The sequence below is a fragment of the Rhamphochromis longiceps genome, linkage group LG16 (assembly GCF_057381845.1).
Source record: "Rhamphochromis longiceps isolate RC_006_pf linkage group LG16, R_longiceps_female_GT1.1, whole genome shotgun sequence".
Classification (NCBI taxonomy): Eukaryota; Metazoa; Chordata; class Actinopteri; order Cichliformes; family Cichlidae; genus Rhamphochromis; species Rhamphochromis longiceps.
Genome location: NC_140572.1, coordinates 12,159,870 through 12,181,554, shown reverse-complemented (window position 1 = coordinate 12,181,554; position 21,685 = coordinate 12,159,870). Strand labels below are relative to the sequence as shown.

Genomic DNA, 21,685 nt, shown 5'->3' with positions numbered 1-21,685 from the left:
TTTTACAAAACAAGTTTATTTTATTTTATTTTTAATAAAGTCTTTTGTTGATCTTTTTTACAAAATGGGTAACTTTATTACTGAATAATTACCTCAGAAAGCATTTTCTTTATGTTCCTTTATTTTTATGTAAAAACATAAATAAATAATTCCACACACAATAATAAAAAATACAATTCTGTGTCATCAGGTTACATTACATCATTTTCATATCATTTTGCGCCCCTGTGAAATCACACATAGACATGATAACATGTGAAGGAAAATTCACAAAGACAAGACAAGACCTTTATTAGCAGAGCAGGAATTCAAAACAACACACACTGACCAACGTGCTAAGAAGCAGCTGGCTTCTTTTGATACTCTACCTGCCTCATGTGAGTATCTGGAATGACCCAAGTCTGAAGGCTAACGAAGCCAAATGAAAATCTAAATATATACATAAACCAACACCAAACCAAACTACAATAGAAAGAATGAATTTTCGCATATATACAGATCTCTGTGAATAATTAAATAACACATTTAATCAGTTGGATATTAGAAATGTTTTGTTTAAACTCCTCTAACCTGTTACTTTGGTTTGCCCCAGGGGCTCTTAATAAGCAAGTGATTGAACTTCTTTTACTCTTTTGCTCCACATCCTGCTGAAAACCAGGAAAAGGTGAGCACTGCTAACATCTATATTAGCACAGTTTTTTTTAATAAACTATGAAATGCTAACTGAAGTTTAACAAGCCAAATAATTGTCGTGAGCAGTTCTGATTAAGGTTTTCTTTTCAACGCAGGAGGGCCAGCCACACTCTGTTTGTCCACCTTCCATAATCTGTCAGTACAATAATGCTCAAAAGAATCAACTGAACTCAATAAAGAATTTCTCAAAAAATAAATGTGTATGTGATTAGACTTTCTGTATTGATTGTCCATAAACTAGTAAAAAATAAAGGTCAATATAATGGAACCCCTGGTCTCATTAGATTTTGATCAGTGATTTCTGTAAATACTATCATGGCTGCCACAGTGAGACTTGGGTCACTTCATTCAGTTAAAAACCGTTTAAGCAAAGCTATTTGAAAGCAGTCCCAGTCTGTGGTGGCCATACCTCTGACTACTGCTGAGCAGCAAGGTTAGATAAATGTCTCAGGACAAATGGGTTTGCATTTAGACCACCGTATTTTAAGGATACTCAATAGGGTGAGAATTCAAAGCTATTTTAACTTGGTGAGTCTCCAATAAGTGATTACTTGTACGATTCAAATTGGCACAAAAGCTTTGTCACATGTTCCCAGGACAATTTCTTTTTTGTCCAGGCAACAATTCAAAAATCTAAATATTCACTTACAATCTGCAAACTAAAGAGGCTGGATCCAGGAAACAAAGATTCATGATTTGACAGAGGATAATTCCTCAAATATGTGGGCTGTTCATACCTAGAGCCCATTGTAACTTCAGGGTCTTGTTTTGTACAGATCCATTCATTATGTAAAACAATTAGGCACAGGCTCAGCCCGGACAACTAGGGAAAAAAGTTAGATTTTTTTTTTTAGATGAAAATTTGTTTCAAAAATAGTTGCTGATTATTCTTTGACAAATTTAAGCTTTATGTACCTTTAATCATTAAAGAAAAAAGTTAGACGTGACTTCTTGAATACTCAACTTAAATAATATACTTCCTAACATTTGCGAACATTCTTCATTCATACTACTCGCTTCCGGGTGGGAACTCCATTGAAAAAGTCCAGAGGAAACTGCGGGTTTAGAGAAATCTTTACGGCGCCACCAGTCCGCCATATTGGCTCAAAGCCTATTAACCTGACAGGGGAACCGTGAGGAAAGGCTTGGCGCCAAGATGGAGGATAAGGGAGCAGTTTCATAACTCCCGTGTAGGAGGAGCTTGGTTTTCTGGAAGCTCTGTAGAGCTGAGCGTCCGGGCCAAACGGGCGATAGTGGGAAGAAATAAAAGGTAAACCAGAGGCTGCAAAGTCTTGTCAAGCCGAGGTAAAAGACGAGGAGTGCGACGCGCGTGGTTTTGTACGCCAAGGACTTGAACCAGGTCGTCCGTTACACTACAAGAGGACTCTGTGTATATGCGCGCGCACACCCCCGAAAACACTGAAGAGTAAACCCGCAGCTGTTTGGGATGTGAAGATAACCGTAACCCACCTGGTTCAGCGCTGTAACCCGAACCTGATGCACAACACTGCCTTACCGGCTCGTTTCGCCCTCTGTCAGCACAACACTGAAAACGGTGACCATGTCTGCGTCGTTACGGGGATTGTCACGCTGGTGAAGTAGTTTACTATGTTGTTTGACAACCCTGTGAGGTTTGCTTTTTGAAACGGGGGGGCACGATACCGGGAAAGGCGGGGCAGAGCCCTGGAATACGCAGCTCTTCCCTGTGCCGGTTCACTCGCAGCGGGGGATTTTTATTTTTTGGGGGGAAGCGGGTACAGGGGGTCGACGAAGGAGGCAACAACTGGGATTTGGAAACCTTTCTTTGCAACTCTTTCCCGACTTACCCTGCTGCTGGCGACACGAGCGGCGTTTTGTCAGTTATTCCTGACACTGTCGTCTGCCCGTAGCACTCCTTTTAGGACCATAAATTGAGGTTTGGGACGCATTTCTTTTTCTTTTGGTGGGGGGGTGGGGGGTGGATAATTTTTCCCCAACCGGGGTCGGACTATGGCGGACGACGACATTCTCTTTGAAGATGTGTACGAGCTCTGCGAGGTCATCGGCAAGTAAGTGTTGCTCTGCTGCTTTTTTTGTTGTTGTCATTTTGCAGTTTTTCTCGTTGGCTTTCCGATTGCCCCCCTCTGATGTTCCTGAAGATCTGGCACACGCGCTCCTGCACGCGCAGCCTGAAGCGTCCCCGTGCGCGCCCACAACAAGCGTGGCAATATTTGTGTAGGAACTAATGGCGCGTCCTTGGTCATCAGAAGTGAACGTAAACAGACCCTAATCCTACTTTTGCGCCCTATGTAGCACTATATCGTTCTACAGAGGCGCAAGCCTCCCCCGAAACAACTTATCACGGGAGATGTAATTGTCTCTTTATGATGCCACGAGCTCATAACACCAAGTTTTATCGCCCTTATTCCCAGATGAAGCTAAAGAGCCGTTGTGCCTGCGTGGGTTGTGTGTTACAGTTGCCCATACACGCACTACTTGGCTACGCGGCTGTGCTTTGACTTGGTGGCACTTGTCAACTTGCTGCAGAGATTAAAGGGCAGGGCACACACCATCCATGAGTCATGCTGTCCGCACATCTGGCGAGCGTTAGTGACCGAAGGTCTAATCCAGACTACTTGGGAGTAACATTCCCTGCACGGGTAAGCTGATAGCAGTGCATGCATTTTGGGAATGTTTTTGCACAGAGAAGCTGTATTTCTAATTACCCTTCTGAGGAATGGGATCCAATATTTAAGAGCCGTTATGCTCACACTATATTAATAAAAACTGCGAGGCTTTTGTTGCATCTTCTGGGACTGTTACAGTCGCAGTATAAATGAGCAGTAAGACCACTTTAAACTCTCAAGATAATATCTTCGTTGTTAAATGTGGCTGGAATTTCACAAAGTTTGGTGTAATTACTTTTGTGTAATCCTGTTTGGCTGTAACAAAGCTGGGTATATCATTAACCGTTATCCCTGTAATTATAATCTGTTGCAAACCAAGCAGAATGTATTGATGGTATCAGTGTGTGAAGGCAGGTGTGGCTGTGAATGTTTCCATGCTGCTGTTGAAATTACTAATAACCAGCTCTACCCACCAAATAGATGGTCCGGTTCTTTCTTTTCCTCCTCCAATCTAACAATCTGGATTCTGTAGTCCTTAACCTTCATGGTCTTTCAGTTTCGCTTGTCTTAATGGCTGCAGCACTTAAAAGCATGCCTGGGGCTTCCCAACTTGTCATTGCAGCGCTTCATAAAGGAACTGAGGATGGTAAGAGAAGAGAAGCGGCTGCTTTGTTTTGTTGAGTAGTGGGAATCTGAGGGGAAAAACTGTTTCTGCTCTGAATAACTGAGTGTGTCATCCAAACGTCTGGTGCTGAATGAAGCACTTCATTGGGCGCACAAACAGAAGCTCCGTGTGAATCAGTTGCTTGGCAGGCCCAGGCAGACGTAGTCAGTCAGTCATGGCAGGGCTGACTGGTTATGGGACTTCTGCTGTGTCACAGAGATGGTTGGCTGTGTGACGGGGTGATAAGACCTGCAGCGCATGCACTACATGTTTAGGCAAGCCTGAAAACACAGAGTGTGTTCTCTTTATCCCCATACAGTCACAAGCAATTTCTCCCTCACTCCCCCCCCCCTCCCCCCCCCGAAAAAAAAATCCTCCTGTCCTCATGTAAAAAATACAATCATTAAAAATCTTGAGCCAGGATCTGAGACAAGCGGCTTTGAGTCAGCCGCACATAGACACACTCGCCCCCAGTTTTGCAAAGCGCAGCCCTTCCTTAGTGTTTCGGACAGTCTGTGATTTACAGTTTGCATGAGGAGAGACAGCGGCCCTTTTATCAGCCGACCTGCTGTTCTCCGTGTGGAGGGCTGCTGCAGCCACAGCTTCTTTTTAAGTCTCCACTGAAGCACCAATTGCGGCTTGTCATCCTGAAAGAGATGGGCTTGACCGGAGGAAAACCCAACCAGATGACGACACCGCAGTCAGCAAAGGCATGACTTTTAAAAAGCCTGACACCCTGTGTGTGTGTGTGTGTGTGTGTGTGTGTGTGTGTGTGTGTGTGTGTGTGTGTTCGGCAGGGTTAGACCCACATACAATTCAGAATAGCCTAAAAATAGGCTATTCTGAATTGTGCTCAGATAACACTGTGTGTGTCCCAGATCGTGTGCTTTGTTAGGTTTAGGGATGGTCTGGAAAACGTGCATTGTTTGAAGAAAATTTTGTACCACGCTTGTATTTCATTTAATTTTTTTTCTTAAGCATGCTGACCTCGGACAAAAGCCTGTCACCCACGCGTGCGTGAGTGCATTGTGTGTACATCTGTCTTGTTGCTGTCACATTGATCCCGCCTTCTGTGCTACTGCATTCTGAGGCATAAAAACAAAAGGATGGGGCAAAGGAGGGAGTAAATAGAGTTGTTTGGGGCTGGAAGACGAGAAGGAGCAGAGGAAATTTGGGTTGGAAGATGAGAAAAGAGAGGCTGCGTTGGAGATGGGATGAGCGAGGGAGCAGGCGAGGGCAGGGGCACAGTAGACGGAGGCAGTCCATTAGTTTGAGTCACACATTAAGAGACATCCTGTGCCTTCGGGCCGTGCTCTTTCCGAGTTCATCCTTGGAAGAAGTTGTCCGTGTGTGCCTGTGTTTCTCATGGCAGGGGGCATAACACAGCAGTGTGCATAAAACAATGGACTCCAAAGAAGAGGCTATTTACCATTGTTTTGTTTTTTTAAATCCTTGCAGCTCTAAACTGTACTGCAGTTAATGCTTGATGACAACAGAAACATGCTAATTTCAATGCATCCAGCCTATGATGTCATGCTGTAGCTGCACGGTGTGGTCTGCGCTGTATTAACAGCACCGATGCCACAGTCACAGGCCATTGAGAGTTTATGCAGCGAACCATAGGGTGTGTGTGCTCTGACATCTCCTCTGTTAATGAAGCCCGAAACAGGAGCTAATATTACCCAGCTGAATTGATCAATGGGCTTCCTGTCCTGAATATTTGGCCTTGCTGTGGATTCAACAGTGGATATTGTTCTAGAACATACATCACCGTGGAGCCGATCCGCTCCACTGTGAATAAAACAAATTACCCTCCATTTGCATACCTCATAGCCTAGGAGGACACTCGGGGGTGCTGTACAAAGCCTGAATGTCATTATAACTCTCAGCCCAAGGAGGTGTGTGTTAAAGTTTGTGTGTGTTTGGTGCCTGTTGTCAATTCTTGCAGTCGTGTGGTCTTATGTGTCCTTTTTTTAAAAAGAGGTGACAGGGAGTTTTAGCCCTAAGGCCTGGCTCCATCTCCTGTGCATGTGTGCCATTCGCCTCATGGAGTGAAGTGCCACTGCTCTGTAACCCACAGGGAATGAAATACCTGCTAGTTCACTGTTTTACTGAAGACCTTTTCTGCTTCATGTGGAAGGAATTATGGTAATAACAAGGAGGTCTGGTAAGTCTCCCTTGTCCTTGCACTTTCCTCCAACTAACCAGATTACTTAATTACATATTTTAGAGGCTGTGTTTTGTGGATTTTCCCCCCCCACATTACCCGTGTTAATTAAGCATGTGCAATGCTGACCTAGATCAGGACAGACCCATTCCCTACAGGAGTTGAGTTGTTCGCGGCCTTGTGGTTGGTTTTATTAAGTGGTTACAATTGTGGCTAGCTTCTGCTAGCTAATGTTGAGAATGACCGGTGGGCAGTATTAGTGTGGATCAATGAATTGGCCAGAAGGGTATGACAAAGAAACAAACACAGTCATGGCACTGCAAGGCCCATGGGCTATGAGTCAGTAGGTCAAACGCTGCTTTGTTTACATTGTCAGAAAAATTGCATTTCAAAAGGCATCCTTCTAATAATGGGAATTAATGGCACTTGGGTTCACAGTTCAAAGATTATTCCCCCAAAGTAAAAAAAAAAAAAAAAAAAAAAAAAAAAAAAAAAAAATTGCTTGTATTACTGTTGACATGCTTCCCAACACAACAGCTATTTGCTATGTGTCACTTCATTGAGTTTAAGTTATTGAGTGAGACATTAAGACCTGTGTTTGAAGCATATTAATAGAATAATTTGACAAAAACTGAGCTGCTGTGCAGTGCAGGCAATCAAAGGGTGTTTGCTGTGACTGTTCTTTAGCACCTTTTCCATAAATCCATTTTAATTGGGAGACAACAAAAGGTAGAGAATAACATCAAATTACCAAAAAAGGTCATTTTGACAATTTTTAAATAATGTGTCAACAGTAATGGTTGTGACTGAATTGGGACCATGGCCTTGTGGGAATACATTCATAGTGTTGTCTCCAGGGCCTATGCCTGCTGCACTGTTTGTGTGTATATGCAGGCAGCTTGTATTATGTGATCTTTGCCTCTCTGTCGGGTTTTGGAGGGAAATATCTGCTGAAAGACTGGTTCCCGCATGCACAATTAAACATAGATGATTTAACAGAGATCTTGCTCTGAACCACTAAAACATTTATCTGTCTTCATCAAGCTGGGGAAAACACCCTTAGCAGATCCTAGCAGCTCTACATGTGCAGCCTTATGTAAATAAAACTACATTTGCTATCTTGTTGAAACCACCCTCACAAGAACAAGGTTTCTTGATGTCACACAATGGCTGCCTCCTGGAGAATGCCTAGTTTGTGGTCACAGGTATGGCTTTCACACTGAGATGTAGAATTTCTTCGAGTGGTATTCCTCTGTTTGAGAGTAGGGCTGCCACGATTAGTCGACTAGTCACGATTACGTCGACTATCAAAATCGTCGACGACTAATTTAATATTCGACGCGTCGTTTGAAGCTTTGTAAGATCCCAAAAGACGCAGGAATAAGTAGTAGGATTTAAGAGTGTAATAACGGACTGAAACAGAAGATGGCAGCACTGCATGTACAAGGATGCCAGCTGCCGTTAAACCCCGAAGAAGAAGAAGCTGTGTCCCAGAATTCATAGCGCAGCCCAGCTCAGTTTCCAACAATGGCGGCAGCTAGTTAGTTTTAACTTTACTCTTATTATTCTTTCTGGGTCACAAAATAAACGTTTAACATATTTTCAGGCGAGAATGTAGCTGTGTAAACCTCAAATATCTGCTCAGTTTATCAAGACACCACATATTTTAAAAAGCGCTCCGACGTTTTCAGAGACGTCTGTTACCCACTAGCTCGATAGCGAGCCGGGGGCTAGGTCACTAGCGCCGTGAGAACACCGGACTCCTGGCAAATCGTTTTCAAACCCACCGCTGTCTTTCGCTACTCAGGTTAAATATATATAAGTCACTTAGATAACTTAACAATGTTATTGTTTGGCTTTTTTTTAGTATTTTATTTGTTCCTGAGTAAATCGGTTTGGCTGAGATCAACGTTATAGTTTTTACACAGCTGAAAAAAGTCAAGCAGACAACTGATTATCAGAAGTGTGAGATGCTCCAGAATTTACTCCGGTGTCCTGTTATATTTTAGATAGCAAGGAGTTTATTAAACTTCACCGAAACAATCTGCAAATTTCATTAAAATTTAATAAACTATCATCTTGTCTTTATTTTTAGTTAGCACAGACCTTAAACACTTAAAGCTGTAAGCTAATGATAGTTATATTAGACCAGATGCTGCTGGTGCAATAAGCTGTAGTTTTACGTCCAGTGGATGATGATCTGATTAGTCGACTAATCGCAAAAATAATCGGTGACTAGTCGACTATCCAAATAATCGTTTGTGGCAGCCCTATTTGAGAGTAAAGGAAACACTGATGGGGGGTGAACAACATTTGATGAATATTTGAAATGCCCTCAGCCTAATGACCTGAATCTTAAGACACCAAGTACCACCAATAGCTGCCCACTTTAAAGTGGATTGGATAGATTCTTATCTGTTGCCCCACTCTGAAAAGATAAATGGATCTTGCATATTTCAGTGTTGCATTCCAGGCTTGTGTTTCTAAAAAATAAATAAATAAAAATGCTTTTTTAGGGTAGACACAACCTATTCTCTACTAAACACTCAGTCTGACAGGCATGGATGGAGTCACAGGTTCATTTTAGGTTAAATACAGATGTTTTTTCACATCACTGGGGTGTCATGTATGCATAGCAGTACTTTAGTGCAGCATAAATGAAGCTGTTTTCTAGGGACCTCTTTGTACTTCTTGTTTCCAGATGTTTGCATAGTGGGAAGGGAAAAAACGTGCCACCTGACCTTTTTACTAATAGAGCAATCAGTCATGTTCTTGAGATGACACGAAAGAGAGGCCTGTTTTTATGTGGTCACTTTCACTGTTGTCAGATTGCAGGAGTATTTCACTTTCCTTAGCAGTTGCTTTTAGGACTAAAACATTCATACAGGCTCATCCTCCTGCCGTGCCTTGAAATTTGGATTGAAGATCTCAAATGTTTCTATAACTCTTGGCTCCTGGCTCGCTTTACAAGTGACATGGTAGCATGTTCTGCCTGGAAATGGTCTAAAATGGGAATTTAAACTTGCTGTCAACAGTTATTTAATTTGCTTGGCTTCAAAACATTGGATAATTTCCTTAGTAGAAAGACGTGTGTTTATCATCACAGACACTGGTATTCAAGAAGGAGGATGATCATTTTCAGTGCAGTAAGTGCCTAGATTTTGCACACATTACTAAGGTAAACTCCTTTTCTTGGTTTCCATATTTCCTAGTTTGTCTTTTCTTCATTCTGGAAGGATCAGCTGTCTTAGGGTCTATCACTATAACCCCAATACCAAAAAACCTGGGACATTGTGCGTTCTGTTTTTAATTTACATTTTGAAAAATGTAATATAGAAAACATCAAATGTTTGAACTGATAAAAATGTACAATTTGAAATTGATGGCAGCAACATGTCTCAAAGTTATGAACAGTTTTACACTTTGCCTCGGTTCCAGTCTTTTGTTACTCCTGTCCCAACTTTTGAGATGTTGCTGTCATCAGATTCAAAGCAAACTAATATTTATCATGTAATAGTAAATATTGGATTTGTTGTTTTCTGTGTTCTATTGTGAATAACATAAGGGTTTTGAGATTTGCAGTTCTGTTTTTATTTACATTTTAAACACTGTCCATTTATTGGACTTGGGGTTGTATATTCATAGGCTGTGTTCACACTCGTAAAAGAACGCGTTGAAGAGCCTGTTTAAGTGCCAAAACATGCTGGTTTGAAAGAAGTATAGTCGGAGCCACCAAGTCAATAACCATTCACATAACAGACACTTTTACCTCCCGTGGGGAAAAATGAACTGTTTTTACTGCAGTCAGCCAGCTTTTTCTCACGAAGAAGAAGTAGACCTTAATCTACCAGCCTCCAGTGATATAAAAATAATTTTACCTGGCAGAACACAGAAGTTGTTCATTTGCTGGTGCCTTGATTGGACAGTTATTTTGTGGTATTTTATAATGGGTGATTTTTGACCCCAAACGAATGCAATAAAATCTAAAAGTCCCACAAAGCAAACAAGCAACCCCCATTTTCTGATGGGTGAAAATGTCAACTTTTGGTTGTAGTCTGATGCTGAAAACAGCAATTTTTTAACATGCTTCCAGAAGCCAATAAACTGTCAAGTTAGAGCTCTTATTCATTGATGGGCAACGTTATCTCTCTCGCAAAAGAACTTTGAAAACAAGTTTGAGGCACAGAGGTACTTGCATAAACCTTTACTAAGAAAAGATGCACGTATCAGTATAAATGATATAATCCAATTCTGTATCCTATTTGAAAATAATGATACAATTTAAAGCATTGAGCAGTATTGGCCTAGAACTCCGTAGGAAATTGCTGGTAGCAAATTGTTTGACTTTTGGAGTGATGAGGATTGTTTTTACATATTGTGAAAGGGTTTAATTTTCTTGGTAAGCATGCCGACCTAATCAGCTCCAGTCTGGTAGGAGTATCCACAGAAAATCAAACAGTTAAGTCACAATTAAAGACAGTGTAGAAAACACTGGTCACTGTTTTTTAGCTTGATGGGACGCCTGTACCTCACAGACATATTGCACAGAAAATAGTTGCATTGAATAGAATAGCTTTTTATTTATTTTGCCACTTTGCAAAAAATTAATTTGTAAAGTGCACGGCAATTTCTGTTAGATGTTTAGACTCTTACGTCAGGAAAACCGTTTTAGCATCAGCACCATAATATTCCATGCTCTCTCTCTGGACATGGGCATAAACCTCATGACCAGATTTGAAGAATTCACAAATAATAATAATGATCTGACTTTCAATGAATATTTAACAGTAAATTAAAAAAAAAAAAACCCTGCTATACTAGCAGGAAGTTGTCGTAAAGCGATTTATGTTTAGTTGAGAGAGGGCCCTCAGTGTTCAACCAGCTGTCTTGTCCCTCATACCTGCCCTGAGTCCCAGATGAAGGGCACTGAAGCATGGCAGGCAGTGCACACAGTCACATAAGACGTACCCACCAGTTAACATGTGCACTGTTTTGTATGTGTGAGCACATGTGCCTCCAAGTCAGGAGTTTGCGGTCACAGCAGGTTTCTGTTGGCTAACAAGGCTAAAGTGGCTTCATTAATGCATTATTAATGCAATATCATTCAGCTGACCCGCATGTCCGAATACCCTCCCACAGAGCTTTCATGTGTGTATAATTAGGTTTAACAGCAGGTTATAACACACAAAGGTTCATTTACAGAGGTGATGACATTCTTTGGAGTTACCAAAAGCTGCTGATGCAGTAAGTGATATTTCAGAGCTTTACCTTCACATCCTTTCTTTTGTTTCGGGTTTATTTTCACTGCCCTCGTGTCAGTGTGGGGACCTCCTCAGTCTAAACCAGTTTCCATACCGTATGCCAAAGCACACACTGTCACCCGAGTTACAGCTGAGCCTGAAGGAAAATAAAACACCCACCTTGTAACACACAGGGAAAAGGCATTTCTGCTGTTTTTGTAGGAGTAGCAGAAAACGGTGTTCATTCTTTGAACCAGCACAGACTATCAGAAGCCACTGGCTCAAAAATGTGTTTACTGGTTTCTTGCAGCAGCCAAATGAGAGCTGTGCCTAAATCAGAAAAACTGCTGGGCTTAATGTCTGACATGTGCTCTCAGTGACAGCTGGTCCTGTTTGTTCAGTGGAGGAGGAAGGAGGAAAAAAAATGTAGGAAGAGAGAGGTTAGACTTACACACTCGAAGCGGGAACCCTCCTGTGCTAAAGATGGTTTGCAGATGTTGAGAGACTTTGCAGTGATTTCATCTGTGTTCACTTTCATCTCTTTCATATATGACACAAAAACACAAAATCTACCTGTTGCATAATTCAGGCTAAGATGTAGTGTCTTGCCACACAAAGAAAAATTGCACAAGCTGAGGACAGTTACAGAGGTCACAAATAACAGGTCTGCATTATGTGTTTACTTTCTGGGAGACATAACAAGAATCACAAGAACCTGGAATGTGTGCTGTGTCTGTGATATAATGAGAGCTGAGAGGTAGAGCTGTGCTGGTCACGATGTAAAGCTGTGCTGCTGCTGTGTTTAAGTACCTCATAGTGTCTTAGCATGCATATTAAAGGAGCTCAGAGTCATGTGATGTGCTCAAATATCGTGGTTCTGGTTAGGATTATAGCAAAACTAACCAAACTATTTTTGTCAAGGTTCAAGCATTAGGGGGATTACTTAAGGGGACAGTGTAGGGTGGTGGTGGGGGAGGGAGGGGCTGCTTGGGAGAGATGATTGTGCAAAGGCTTTGAATTGTATTGGAGAGAATAGTAGATGCTAACATTTCCTGTGGAACTGAAGTGTATTTGTGGCAGGGGCTTCTTGTGCAAAGGCATATTGATGCTTTATTAAATAAATTCATGAACGATATGTGTACATCATGACAATAACAGAGTAATAATCAGCAACTCCCTCTCCACTCAGTTCATTATTCTGTTGATGGATTCCAACACTGTCGTCTCATATTGTGAGAAGGACTGCAGACCTTGTGTTGCTCTGTAGCCTCAGTAAGCCAGTCCGTGCTCACTGCAGATTCTGCTTGGAGTGGTCTGTTTATTTCACAGTGGACTTGTAGAGAAGAACAAAACCTACACTCTATCTGCAGTCCACAGTTGGAGAGCTTTGTCCAAACATGGCTCAAAAGACTCTAGAGAGTAGCTGACATCAATGACCACTCAAAATAACATTGTAGATGAGCTAAATAAAACTTTGACAGTATTGCTGATAGATTAAAAAGTAAGATTTTTGTTTAAACCTCTTTATTTGTATCATCCACTAATATACTTCAAACTGTTTTATCAGCATTAAACAAAAATACAGACATGCTGAAAGACTAAGAAGGCTGCGGACATTTGGCCCTTTAGCACACATACTGTAATTTTACACTCGGTGTTAAATTCTGATATCACACAATCTTTAGATAAGTGGTCGTATGAATTTGCACTGAAAAAGAACTGGACCTAGGGTGGATCCCCGAGGCTTGCCAGGCTCAGTTGCAGCAAACTGCTGAAAACTTTGTCAAGTGCACAGCAATTTCTGTTAGATGGATAGAAGTCAAACTGTTTCCTGCCTTAAGGCTTTCTCTTCTTAGTGGCAGGCCCGTGGTTGATGGAGATGGACATGAAAGCCTGCTGATATACTGCTGTTATACATGAGGTTTCCCCCCCTGCTGTATTAAGCTAATGCTCTATAAGTGTTTCTATAGAGCTACATGACTAGAAACAAGAATTACTCATTAACTTTACGGTTAAATATCAGCCCACTTTGCTCCTTATGTGCTTTCTGTCTCTCAGATCCTTCTGTTCTTCACACTGTCTCTCTGATGGCTGTGTGCAAAATGCAGGTTTATTTAATTAACCTCTATTTAGCGAGGCAGGTCTATTAAGAAGAAATTTATACTTTCAAGTCAGGTGGAGGTGGAAAACATTTGCATTTCTCTTCTTCAGTGAGCTGGTGCTGTGTTGATTCATTTAAATGTACTGTGTGTCTCAACACTTAACAGGATAGAAGTGGTGGTGTCGTAAAGTGAAACAGAAAAAGCTGTTGCTAAATGGCTGAATTGTAAACAAAGAATTACAGGGCTGCACCTTAGTGTAGGAATGACCTTTGGCAACTGATAATTCATTCTTTGTTGGATCACTGTTGATCAAACAAACTCAGATCCACCTTTTATATGTGTTTGAGTTTCATTTAAGATGAATGTCCCAGGCGAGCATATATTGACATAAATTCAGTATTTTGACAAGGGTTGAGACAAAGTTTATCATTTAAATATGTTTTCTTAATAAGCAGGAGAGTGGCCATGAATTTCTTTTTAAATCATTTGAATAGTCAATGTTTTAAAAAAACAACAACAAACAAACAAAAAAAAAAACTGGGAGAGTTTTTACCTTCACAGGTGGGATGTAACACTTCCACCAGAAGGTGGTGATTAGTGTACCTACAAAGCCCCAATCAACAATAAGAAAAGAAAGTGAATTTGCTCTCACTACCAGGCCTCGGGAAAACTCACGTACGCACAGGAAAAACATGGAAGACCAAATACTGCTGCAAAAGTTTAGAAATTCATTCAGAAAATTACTCAACGTTCAAAGCACCTGGTAAAGCTAGCTCATTGCAGTTCTGCCACTATTATGTGTAGTCAGGTCCTGGAGTCTGTTAGTCTGACACTTAATTCTTTACAAACCTATAAAGACTTCTAGGCTCTAACAAGTTACTACTACATTAAAACTGTTAATTGGACAAACACACACAGAGCTACCTTGCTTTGCTGCCCTGGGGGATGAGTATGAATTTGTGTCTAAGATCTACATAGCCGTTAGTTAAAACATTAGCATTTACCATTCAGATCAACCGATTTTCACTTCATATTTGATTTTGTGATGGGCCTTGTCACATGAAGCTGGTTGTGTTTACTTTAGTGCATCCAGTTGTTCCAGCATCTGGCTTAAATGCCAATTTAATTTGTTTACACTGTAGCCGATTCATACCTGACTACACACGCGCGCGCGCACACACACACACACGTCTGTATAGCTACAAGCTGTGTTTGTGTTGTATGTGCGGCATGTTCACATGCCTGTGCTCTGTGGCTGCATGTGCAGTCTGATACGTTCTGATGGTGGCCCCAGTGTAAATGAGAATAGATGAGCTCCATTTATTTCATTCAATTAGTCTGTGTTGTTTCTGTGTTTAACATGCTTTTGTCTGAATGGTAATAACGGGCACCTGAGAGAGGAAGTGCTTGTGTGGTTGGAAGAATGAGAAACCCTGATCACACTCTTGCCACCCTGCCACCCAAACAATGGTGGATATTGATTAGATGAACATTGAAGATGAAAGTTGACTTGAAATGCACAGACAAAAAGGAGGCAGGATACTTTGCCAGAACTGCTTGTCAGACGGTACCTTTAAAACCACCCTGCTCTCACATATATTTCCATATCAGATCGGAGGAGAATTGGGGGTCTATTCAACCACACATCCACGCCGGCCTCATATTGTGTTAACCAGATATGAAGAGTAGACTGCTTAAAACCAAAGAACATAAATATTCAAGAACTCCTGCTCTTTGGACTTTTGTTCTATTTCTACTTCATAGAGGAAGTTTATAATGGCTGGGTTCTGTTTAACCACATCCCCAAAACGTGCATTTTATAGGGTAAATTGTTTTCTTCTACAAAATGTCATTATGTTTTTAACAGAAAGGGTCAATACACTTGATAGTATCAAGGATGTTATGGATGTATGGATGAATGTCATTCTGCATTAGGGATGTGTTACTTTGATTTCACATATTAAAACAAATACAACTTTTTATAAATACATAAGTTTCTGTTTTGATTTCTCTGTTCTTCTAATGGTTGTTTTATTTATCATTTGACAAAAGGTGCCATCAAAGAAACTATGTATAAATCTATAATGATTACCTCCTCGCCATGCTGTTGAGTACGGCTTTCGTGAATCACCTTGAATTCCAATACTTGGAAGCGCCTTTTATATATGCACGTTCATAAACACTAATTTTCCCACTGGACATCACCCTGTACCCGTTGACCTGTTGTAGCCCATGGCTGTGGTGTAGTTTAAATTTAAGTTTAAATATTTATAATGGTGGAAGATGAGATGCAGTTTATGGTACACGTGGTTGTCAGGCACAGGTAATGAATATTACATCTTTAGATTTCAGCGTGTGTCTGTTTTATTCAGCTGGCTGTATATTGGGAAGATGTTTAGCAGTCAGCCGCTGAATGTGGCTGCACCCACAGAAATCGGAAGAAAATGAAAAGAAACAAGATGGATGAGAAAGAGATGAAGGTAAAGTGATAATGTGGAGGTTAGGAGGCTTTTAATATTTGGAGGAGCAGCAATGTGGAGGGTCTTAACGGGCTGCAGCCACATTTAGCATGGGGTGTTATGGCTGTGTTGACATATTGTCTGACAGATGGGTGACACATGCTCAGTGTCCCAGCCCCATTGTAACTACAAGGGGGACTTGGTATCAGAGGCACAGAGCAAGACTTGCTGAAGGGAGCCTGGTGGAAAACCACATTGTCTTACTTCAAGCTGCCACAATCTCACAGTACAGTGCACAATTAGCACCTTAGTTACCCCTTTATCTGGCTTCCTGTTCAGTGTCTCTGCTCTCAGGTAAAATGCCACTTCAAAATCAGTAAATCCTCAAAAGCCAACAAGTGTGCACTGGCAGCATGTTTCCTGTTTTCTGTCTTTGTGCTTTATACGTAAAAATCGCTGAACCACAAAATAATGCTACTCTGGAAAGTCCAAACTCTGGTGTCATATTTGCATCAGTCTCGTCTGTCTCCTTTCAAGATGGTCAGCCTCGAGTTTGAGTAGTAGGTGGCATGATTCGGCTGTCCCACTCAGGATGATAAATGGATTATCAGGAAGCTCTATTCTCTTCCTACCTAAAAGCCACGTGATGTGTACTGAACCACACGTACACCAGCACTCCACGCACCGTGGGCTCTCTGACTCTTTTGTGTCACTCCCACTGCTGCCCTTGTGTGGTGTCTCAGCTCTTATTTGTTCCCTTTTTCTCTGTCTGTCAGTAGCTTAAATGGAGCTGTCATTACTCATCCCTTCCATACAAGTGCTCATATAACTCCTTGGAAAGGTGGAAAAGAACGGCACCACTGTCATTTTTTTTGGCCTTCTCTGCCCTACCATCTGGAGCATGATGGGTATGCCCTGTGAGCGGGTGCGGTGAGGAAATATGCTCCAAAATATCTCTCATCTAAATCTGTCAGCTAAAGGCGCACATGCACAGCAGCATGAATGTGACAAACACTCAGTGACCGTGTTCACCTTCTCCAGGACTAGTGTGCTCTTCATTGTGAGGAGCCTGTAGTGTTAAATCACTGCTTATTTGTTTATTTTGTCCATCCATTATGGATGCGTTTGTGCTTCGTGGATGCATGCGATCGTGGCTAATGAGTTGGCAGTTCGTCTTGTAATCGGTAGGTTGCCGGTTCGAGCCCCGGCTTGGACAGTCTCGGTCATTGTGTGCTTGGGTAAGACACTTCACCCGTTGCCTACTGGTGGTGGTCAGAGGGCCTGGTGGCGCCAGTGTCTGGCAGCCTCTCCTCTGTCAGTGCACCCCAGGGTCGCTGTGGCTACAATGTAGCTTGCCATCACCAGAGTGTGAATGGGTGGATGACTGGATGTGTGGTGGGGTCCTCGCTTTGGGGTCCTCAGGGACTAGTAAAGCTATACAAATACAGTCCATTTACCATTACAGAGGAAATGGACTGCTAGAGATTCTCATTCACACACATTCTCAAATATTTGCCCTCTCTTCCGGCCTCTGACTATACCTCCTAGTTGTTTGCTGCTGGGGCTGGTTGAGCGGGAGTGATGAGAAACTCAGTTGAGATCAGGTGAACTCTGGAAGAATGAGTCATTGATGGGAGGAGGAGTGGGGAGGAGGATGCCTGCGTGAGGCATGATTACACCAGCTTGTTCTCTGGTCGAGGACAGCAGTGTTGCAGCTGCCTTTAAATCACCTGCTGAGATGAGAGAGGGAGTGTTAGCTAGTGTTATCATCATGGATTTTAAGGAATACTGCCATTATAACTATAAGATTAAGATTATGAAACAATACAGTTGCTATAATATAAATCTAATCAGTGGTGTAAAGTTTAATTGGGCCATACCTTGGCACCATGGGACAGGGTGAGCATGCAAACGCTGCTCAGCCAGAGTTCAAACCAAGAAACTTCTTGCTCTAATACTTCTTTCTAGTCCACAGAGTTCGTGTGAAGGATGCATATGCATGTTTTTTTTGTTTTGTTTCCCCCCCCCCATTTATTTAACGGGTTACACTGAAGTAGTGGGTAGTAATTGAAAGGCAGGAGGGTGCAACCGGAAAGCTGAAGCCCCTTTTCCATTAGTACCTACTCGGATCAACTCGTCTTGGTTTGCCAAGGTTTTCAGAGTTTTCCATTAGGTCATAGTGCCTTGTACCAGATACAGTCTTAGTACCTGCTTGCCCGGGGTTCCGAGCAATCTGAGTAGGTACTCATATGTGACAGCATCAGACTGCATGCCACCGATTGGCTGGTCAGTAGCATCACTCAGTAAGTCATGAGAACGTCTCATTTATGAATTAGGAATTTTTTTTTTTAAATTACGCCTTTTTTTTTTTTTTTAAACCCGGCAACGTGGGAACTGGCTAAAAAACCCCCCAATGCTGTATTCCCTGAGTCTGACAAAAAGCCACAGACCGAGCAGCTGGAGCAATCATGCTTCGACGTCCACCTTTTCTGTAGTGTTCGTGTCGCATATTAATTACATCATGGGATGTTCGGACGTGTTCCTATGATGACAACCATGGACGTCAGGTTGTACCGGAGGAAAACCATTCGATCTATGTCGTGGCGAGGCGATCCGAGTAGGTTATAATGGAAAAGGGGCTTTAATGACCAAATCCACCTATTTCTATTTGTGTTTATGGGCCCCAAACCTTCTTAAAAGGAAGCTTTTTTTTTTTTTTTCTCAAACATAAGGACATCAGTCCATAAAAAAATATGCCATGTTTAAACAGACAGAAGCTTCTTCATTCACACCTCTGGCAGAGCAGTTCATCTGCCAATAAGGTAGTTGGTAGGTCAATCCCTGGCTGCTCCAGCCAAAGTGTCCTTGGGCAAGATACTGAACCCTGAGTTGCTCCTGATGCGTTCATCAGTGTGAATGTGTGGAGCACATAGAAAGAAGTGCTTGTATGAATGTAAATGGTCTGATTCTTATATAGCGCTTTTTTTACTCTCCCAGAGCACTCAAAGCGTTCTATACAACATGCCACATTCACCCAATCACACCCATTTACACAAGCACTTTCTTCTAAGCTAAGCTTCAGTGCTTCCTACCTAACATTCATACTCTGATGCATGCATCGAAGAGCAACTTGGGGTTAGTATCTTGCCCAAGGATACTTGGCATGCAGACTAGTGCTCGAGTAGAGTAGAACAGTGCTATATAACAACCAGGCCATCTACCATTTACCACATACAGCTGTCCAGCACTGGATTAAGGGAGTTTGTGTCCAATTGTGTGTCACATCCACATTAGCTGCCAGCTGTGCAGATGTGAGAAGGGACCCAAGATTTCGACCCCCTTCAGTGCTTCTTTCTTCCTCGACAACAACAGTTTTAGCAAACTTTAATGTGAACAGCTGAACACTACAGTACAAAAAACTTCCAGGAAACAGCAGGCCAAGCTAAGCACTAATACTGGCTCTTGCTGTGCTTAGTGCAACTTTACAGAGGGAACTGACTGCTGTGTTTTAGTCAAAACAAGAAACAAAAACCACAAAAAGCTGAAATGCTGCTGTTGAATGAAGTCTTCAGATCCATTTCCCAGCTCCAACGTGTTCTCAGTTTTGCATCTCTGGTCTGAAACTACCCATAGAAAAACTGAGCCTGCAATTCAGAAATTGTTTTATTTTCCTTCCACCAAGTGGATGCAGCTGGAACTGCTATTTATAGACAATGTGCAATGAATGACTGCACACATGTGGTAGGCTGCTTCATTTTGTTGCCTCTTCCCAACATGTGCAACAACAGAAAAAGTGATGGGTTTAGCTATACTGGGAGAGTGCCTGCTCATAGACTGTGTAACCCAGGAGCTAACATTTCCAGATGTTCCCTGCAGACGTCACATGCAGGCAGTTGGAGAATTACTGTGATGAAGGGGAGGACAGAGCTAAGGATACACTCAGCTTTCTGAGAACCGCTCATGAGTGAGTGACTGAAGTGATTTGTCATGGGAAATGGCAGAAAAAACTAAAATGCAAATATCTCCAGCTGTCTTTGTGAGAAGCAGTTTAAGATTTGGACCATTAAATTATGGAACTATATAAAAGTTCGTGCTCACACTGGTGCTGCCAATATATAATCTGGTATTACCTGTGTTGGTAAGCTAATATTAACTACTTGCAAATTTAAATTAGCCACAATGGGCACTGCCCCCCCCCCCCCCCCCCCCCCCCCATGGATTTCCTAAAAAGCTCTGAACTCACCTCTGCCACAGCATCTGACCAAGCGGTGCTCCTGGCTTGTTGTGCGAGTGTGTTCCTGGCACATGCTCAGCTGGTGTCAGGTAAACATACTGAGGACTGGCATTTGAACTGAGAGGAGCACATGCTGTTTAAACACTTTGCTTCTTCACAAGCCCTCTGTTTGGTAAACAAACATCGCACATTCCTGAGTCCGCTGTCACACACATGCATACACATATATACATACACACACACACATACGCACATTCTCACTTACATGCTCACAAACTCCATATGGTTGGCCAGACAGTAAGGCAGGGTTTTTGCTCATCTCTCAGTAGCGCCTTTTCTGCCATATGTGTGTGTGTGTGTTTGCTAAAGCACTGGAGGAGGAAGAAGTGTGTGCTTGTGCAGGCTGATGTCTGTGGCTTGGGTTTGTCCCCAGTCATGCCCACTGTGTGATAGTGTTTATACACATTGAGCCAATATATGTAATTGTATCTAAATAGCACTCAGCTATATTCTCATTTCTGCATAAAACAGTTGACGCCTTAGGCCCTAAACTTACAGGAAGGCCCACGCTTCTGTGTAGACTGTGACCTTCAAGGTTCTGTGAAATTATGCACATTGAAATACTGTTGAGAAAAACGTTCTCACATCCTCACATTTGCACATTCATACAGTTTCACTGCATGACATTACTTAACACAAATTAAGAAAAGACCTGCAGGGGGGGCATTCACAGTTTTTTTTATCTCTTTTCTGTCTTTCTGGTTTTCCCTTTCTCATCCCACTGTTCTTTAAAAAAAAAAAAAAAAAAAAAGCAATAGTAAATGATGCAATGATGATGTAGATGCTGAAATTAAAGGAAGGTCTTCTGCTGCTGATGTCCGTGTAGCCAGAGATAAAAGTGGGGTTGTCTTTAAATGCTGCAGTAACTCAGTGAGTACAGGAATAATAACCAAGCGGCTTGGATGGCAAGGAGTTGATGAGGAAATCAGTGATTCATGTATCACAAACTGCACAAATATCCTACGTCTCCGAGATTTGTTGTCATGTTTGCTGCAGACAGTAGCAGTCTTCACTTCACCTGGCACTTTCAGGCAACCTGCAACCTGCCATCCTGTCCCACCTGTCAAAACTCCTTAAGTGTCTGGGATTGGCCTGTGGCAGATGAGCTGACATCTATCTGTCACAGTCTCCCTCACACTAACACACTGGAGATATTGTTAGCTCTACACTGGGCACCTGTGACACTTGGAAGTGCTCTTACAGGTCACAGAGATTTTATTAACGCTTTGGAAATATGGTTTTGAATTAAAGGGTCCTTTGCTGATCTAGCAGCTTGGTGTGAGTTGGGTTAGACTCAGCTTCCTTCTTTTTGTTCCAATCAGACTCAGTCACCTTATGGAGGAAAATGTAAGATAAGATAAGATAAGATAACCTTTATTAGTCCCACACGTGGGAAATTTGTTTTTTCACAGCAGGAAGTGGACAGTGCAAAAATTATGAGGCAAAAATTAGAATACAAT

At 42.0% G+C, this 21,685-nt stretch overlaps 1 protein-coding gene across 11 annotated transcripts in view; it reads left to right on the top strand.

Annotated features, from left to right (window-relative positions):
• The first annotated feature begins 1,845 nt into the window (after nt 1–1,845).
• Nucleotides 1,846–21,685, top strand: part of caska (calcium/calmodulin-dependent serine protein kinase a) — a 174,554-nt gene continuing 154,714 nt past the window's right edge. For 5 of the 11 annotated variants that reach the window (XM_085383536.1, XM_085383533.1, XM_085383535.1 and 2 more), the window contains exon 1: nt 1,846–2,741. In XM_085383536.1, the coding sequence (XP_085239662.1) occupies nt 2,683–2,741 (59 nt within the window). In that variant the 5' untranslated portion in view covers nt 1,846–2,682. The remainder of the gene's footprint in view (nt 2,742–21,685) is intronic. The other 6 variants (XM_085383537.1, XM_085383531.1, XM_085383528.1 and 3 more) reach the window with 3 other exon arrangements.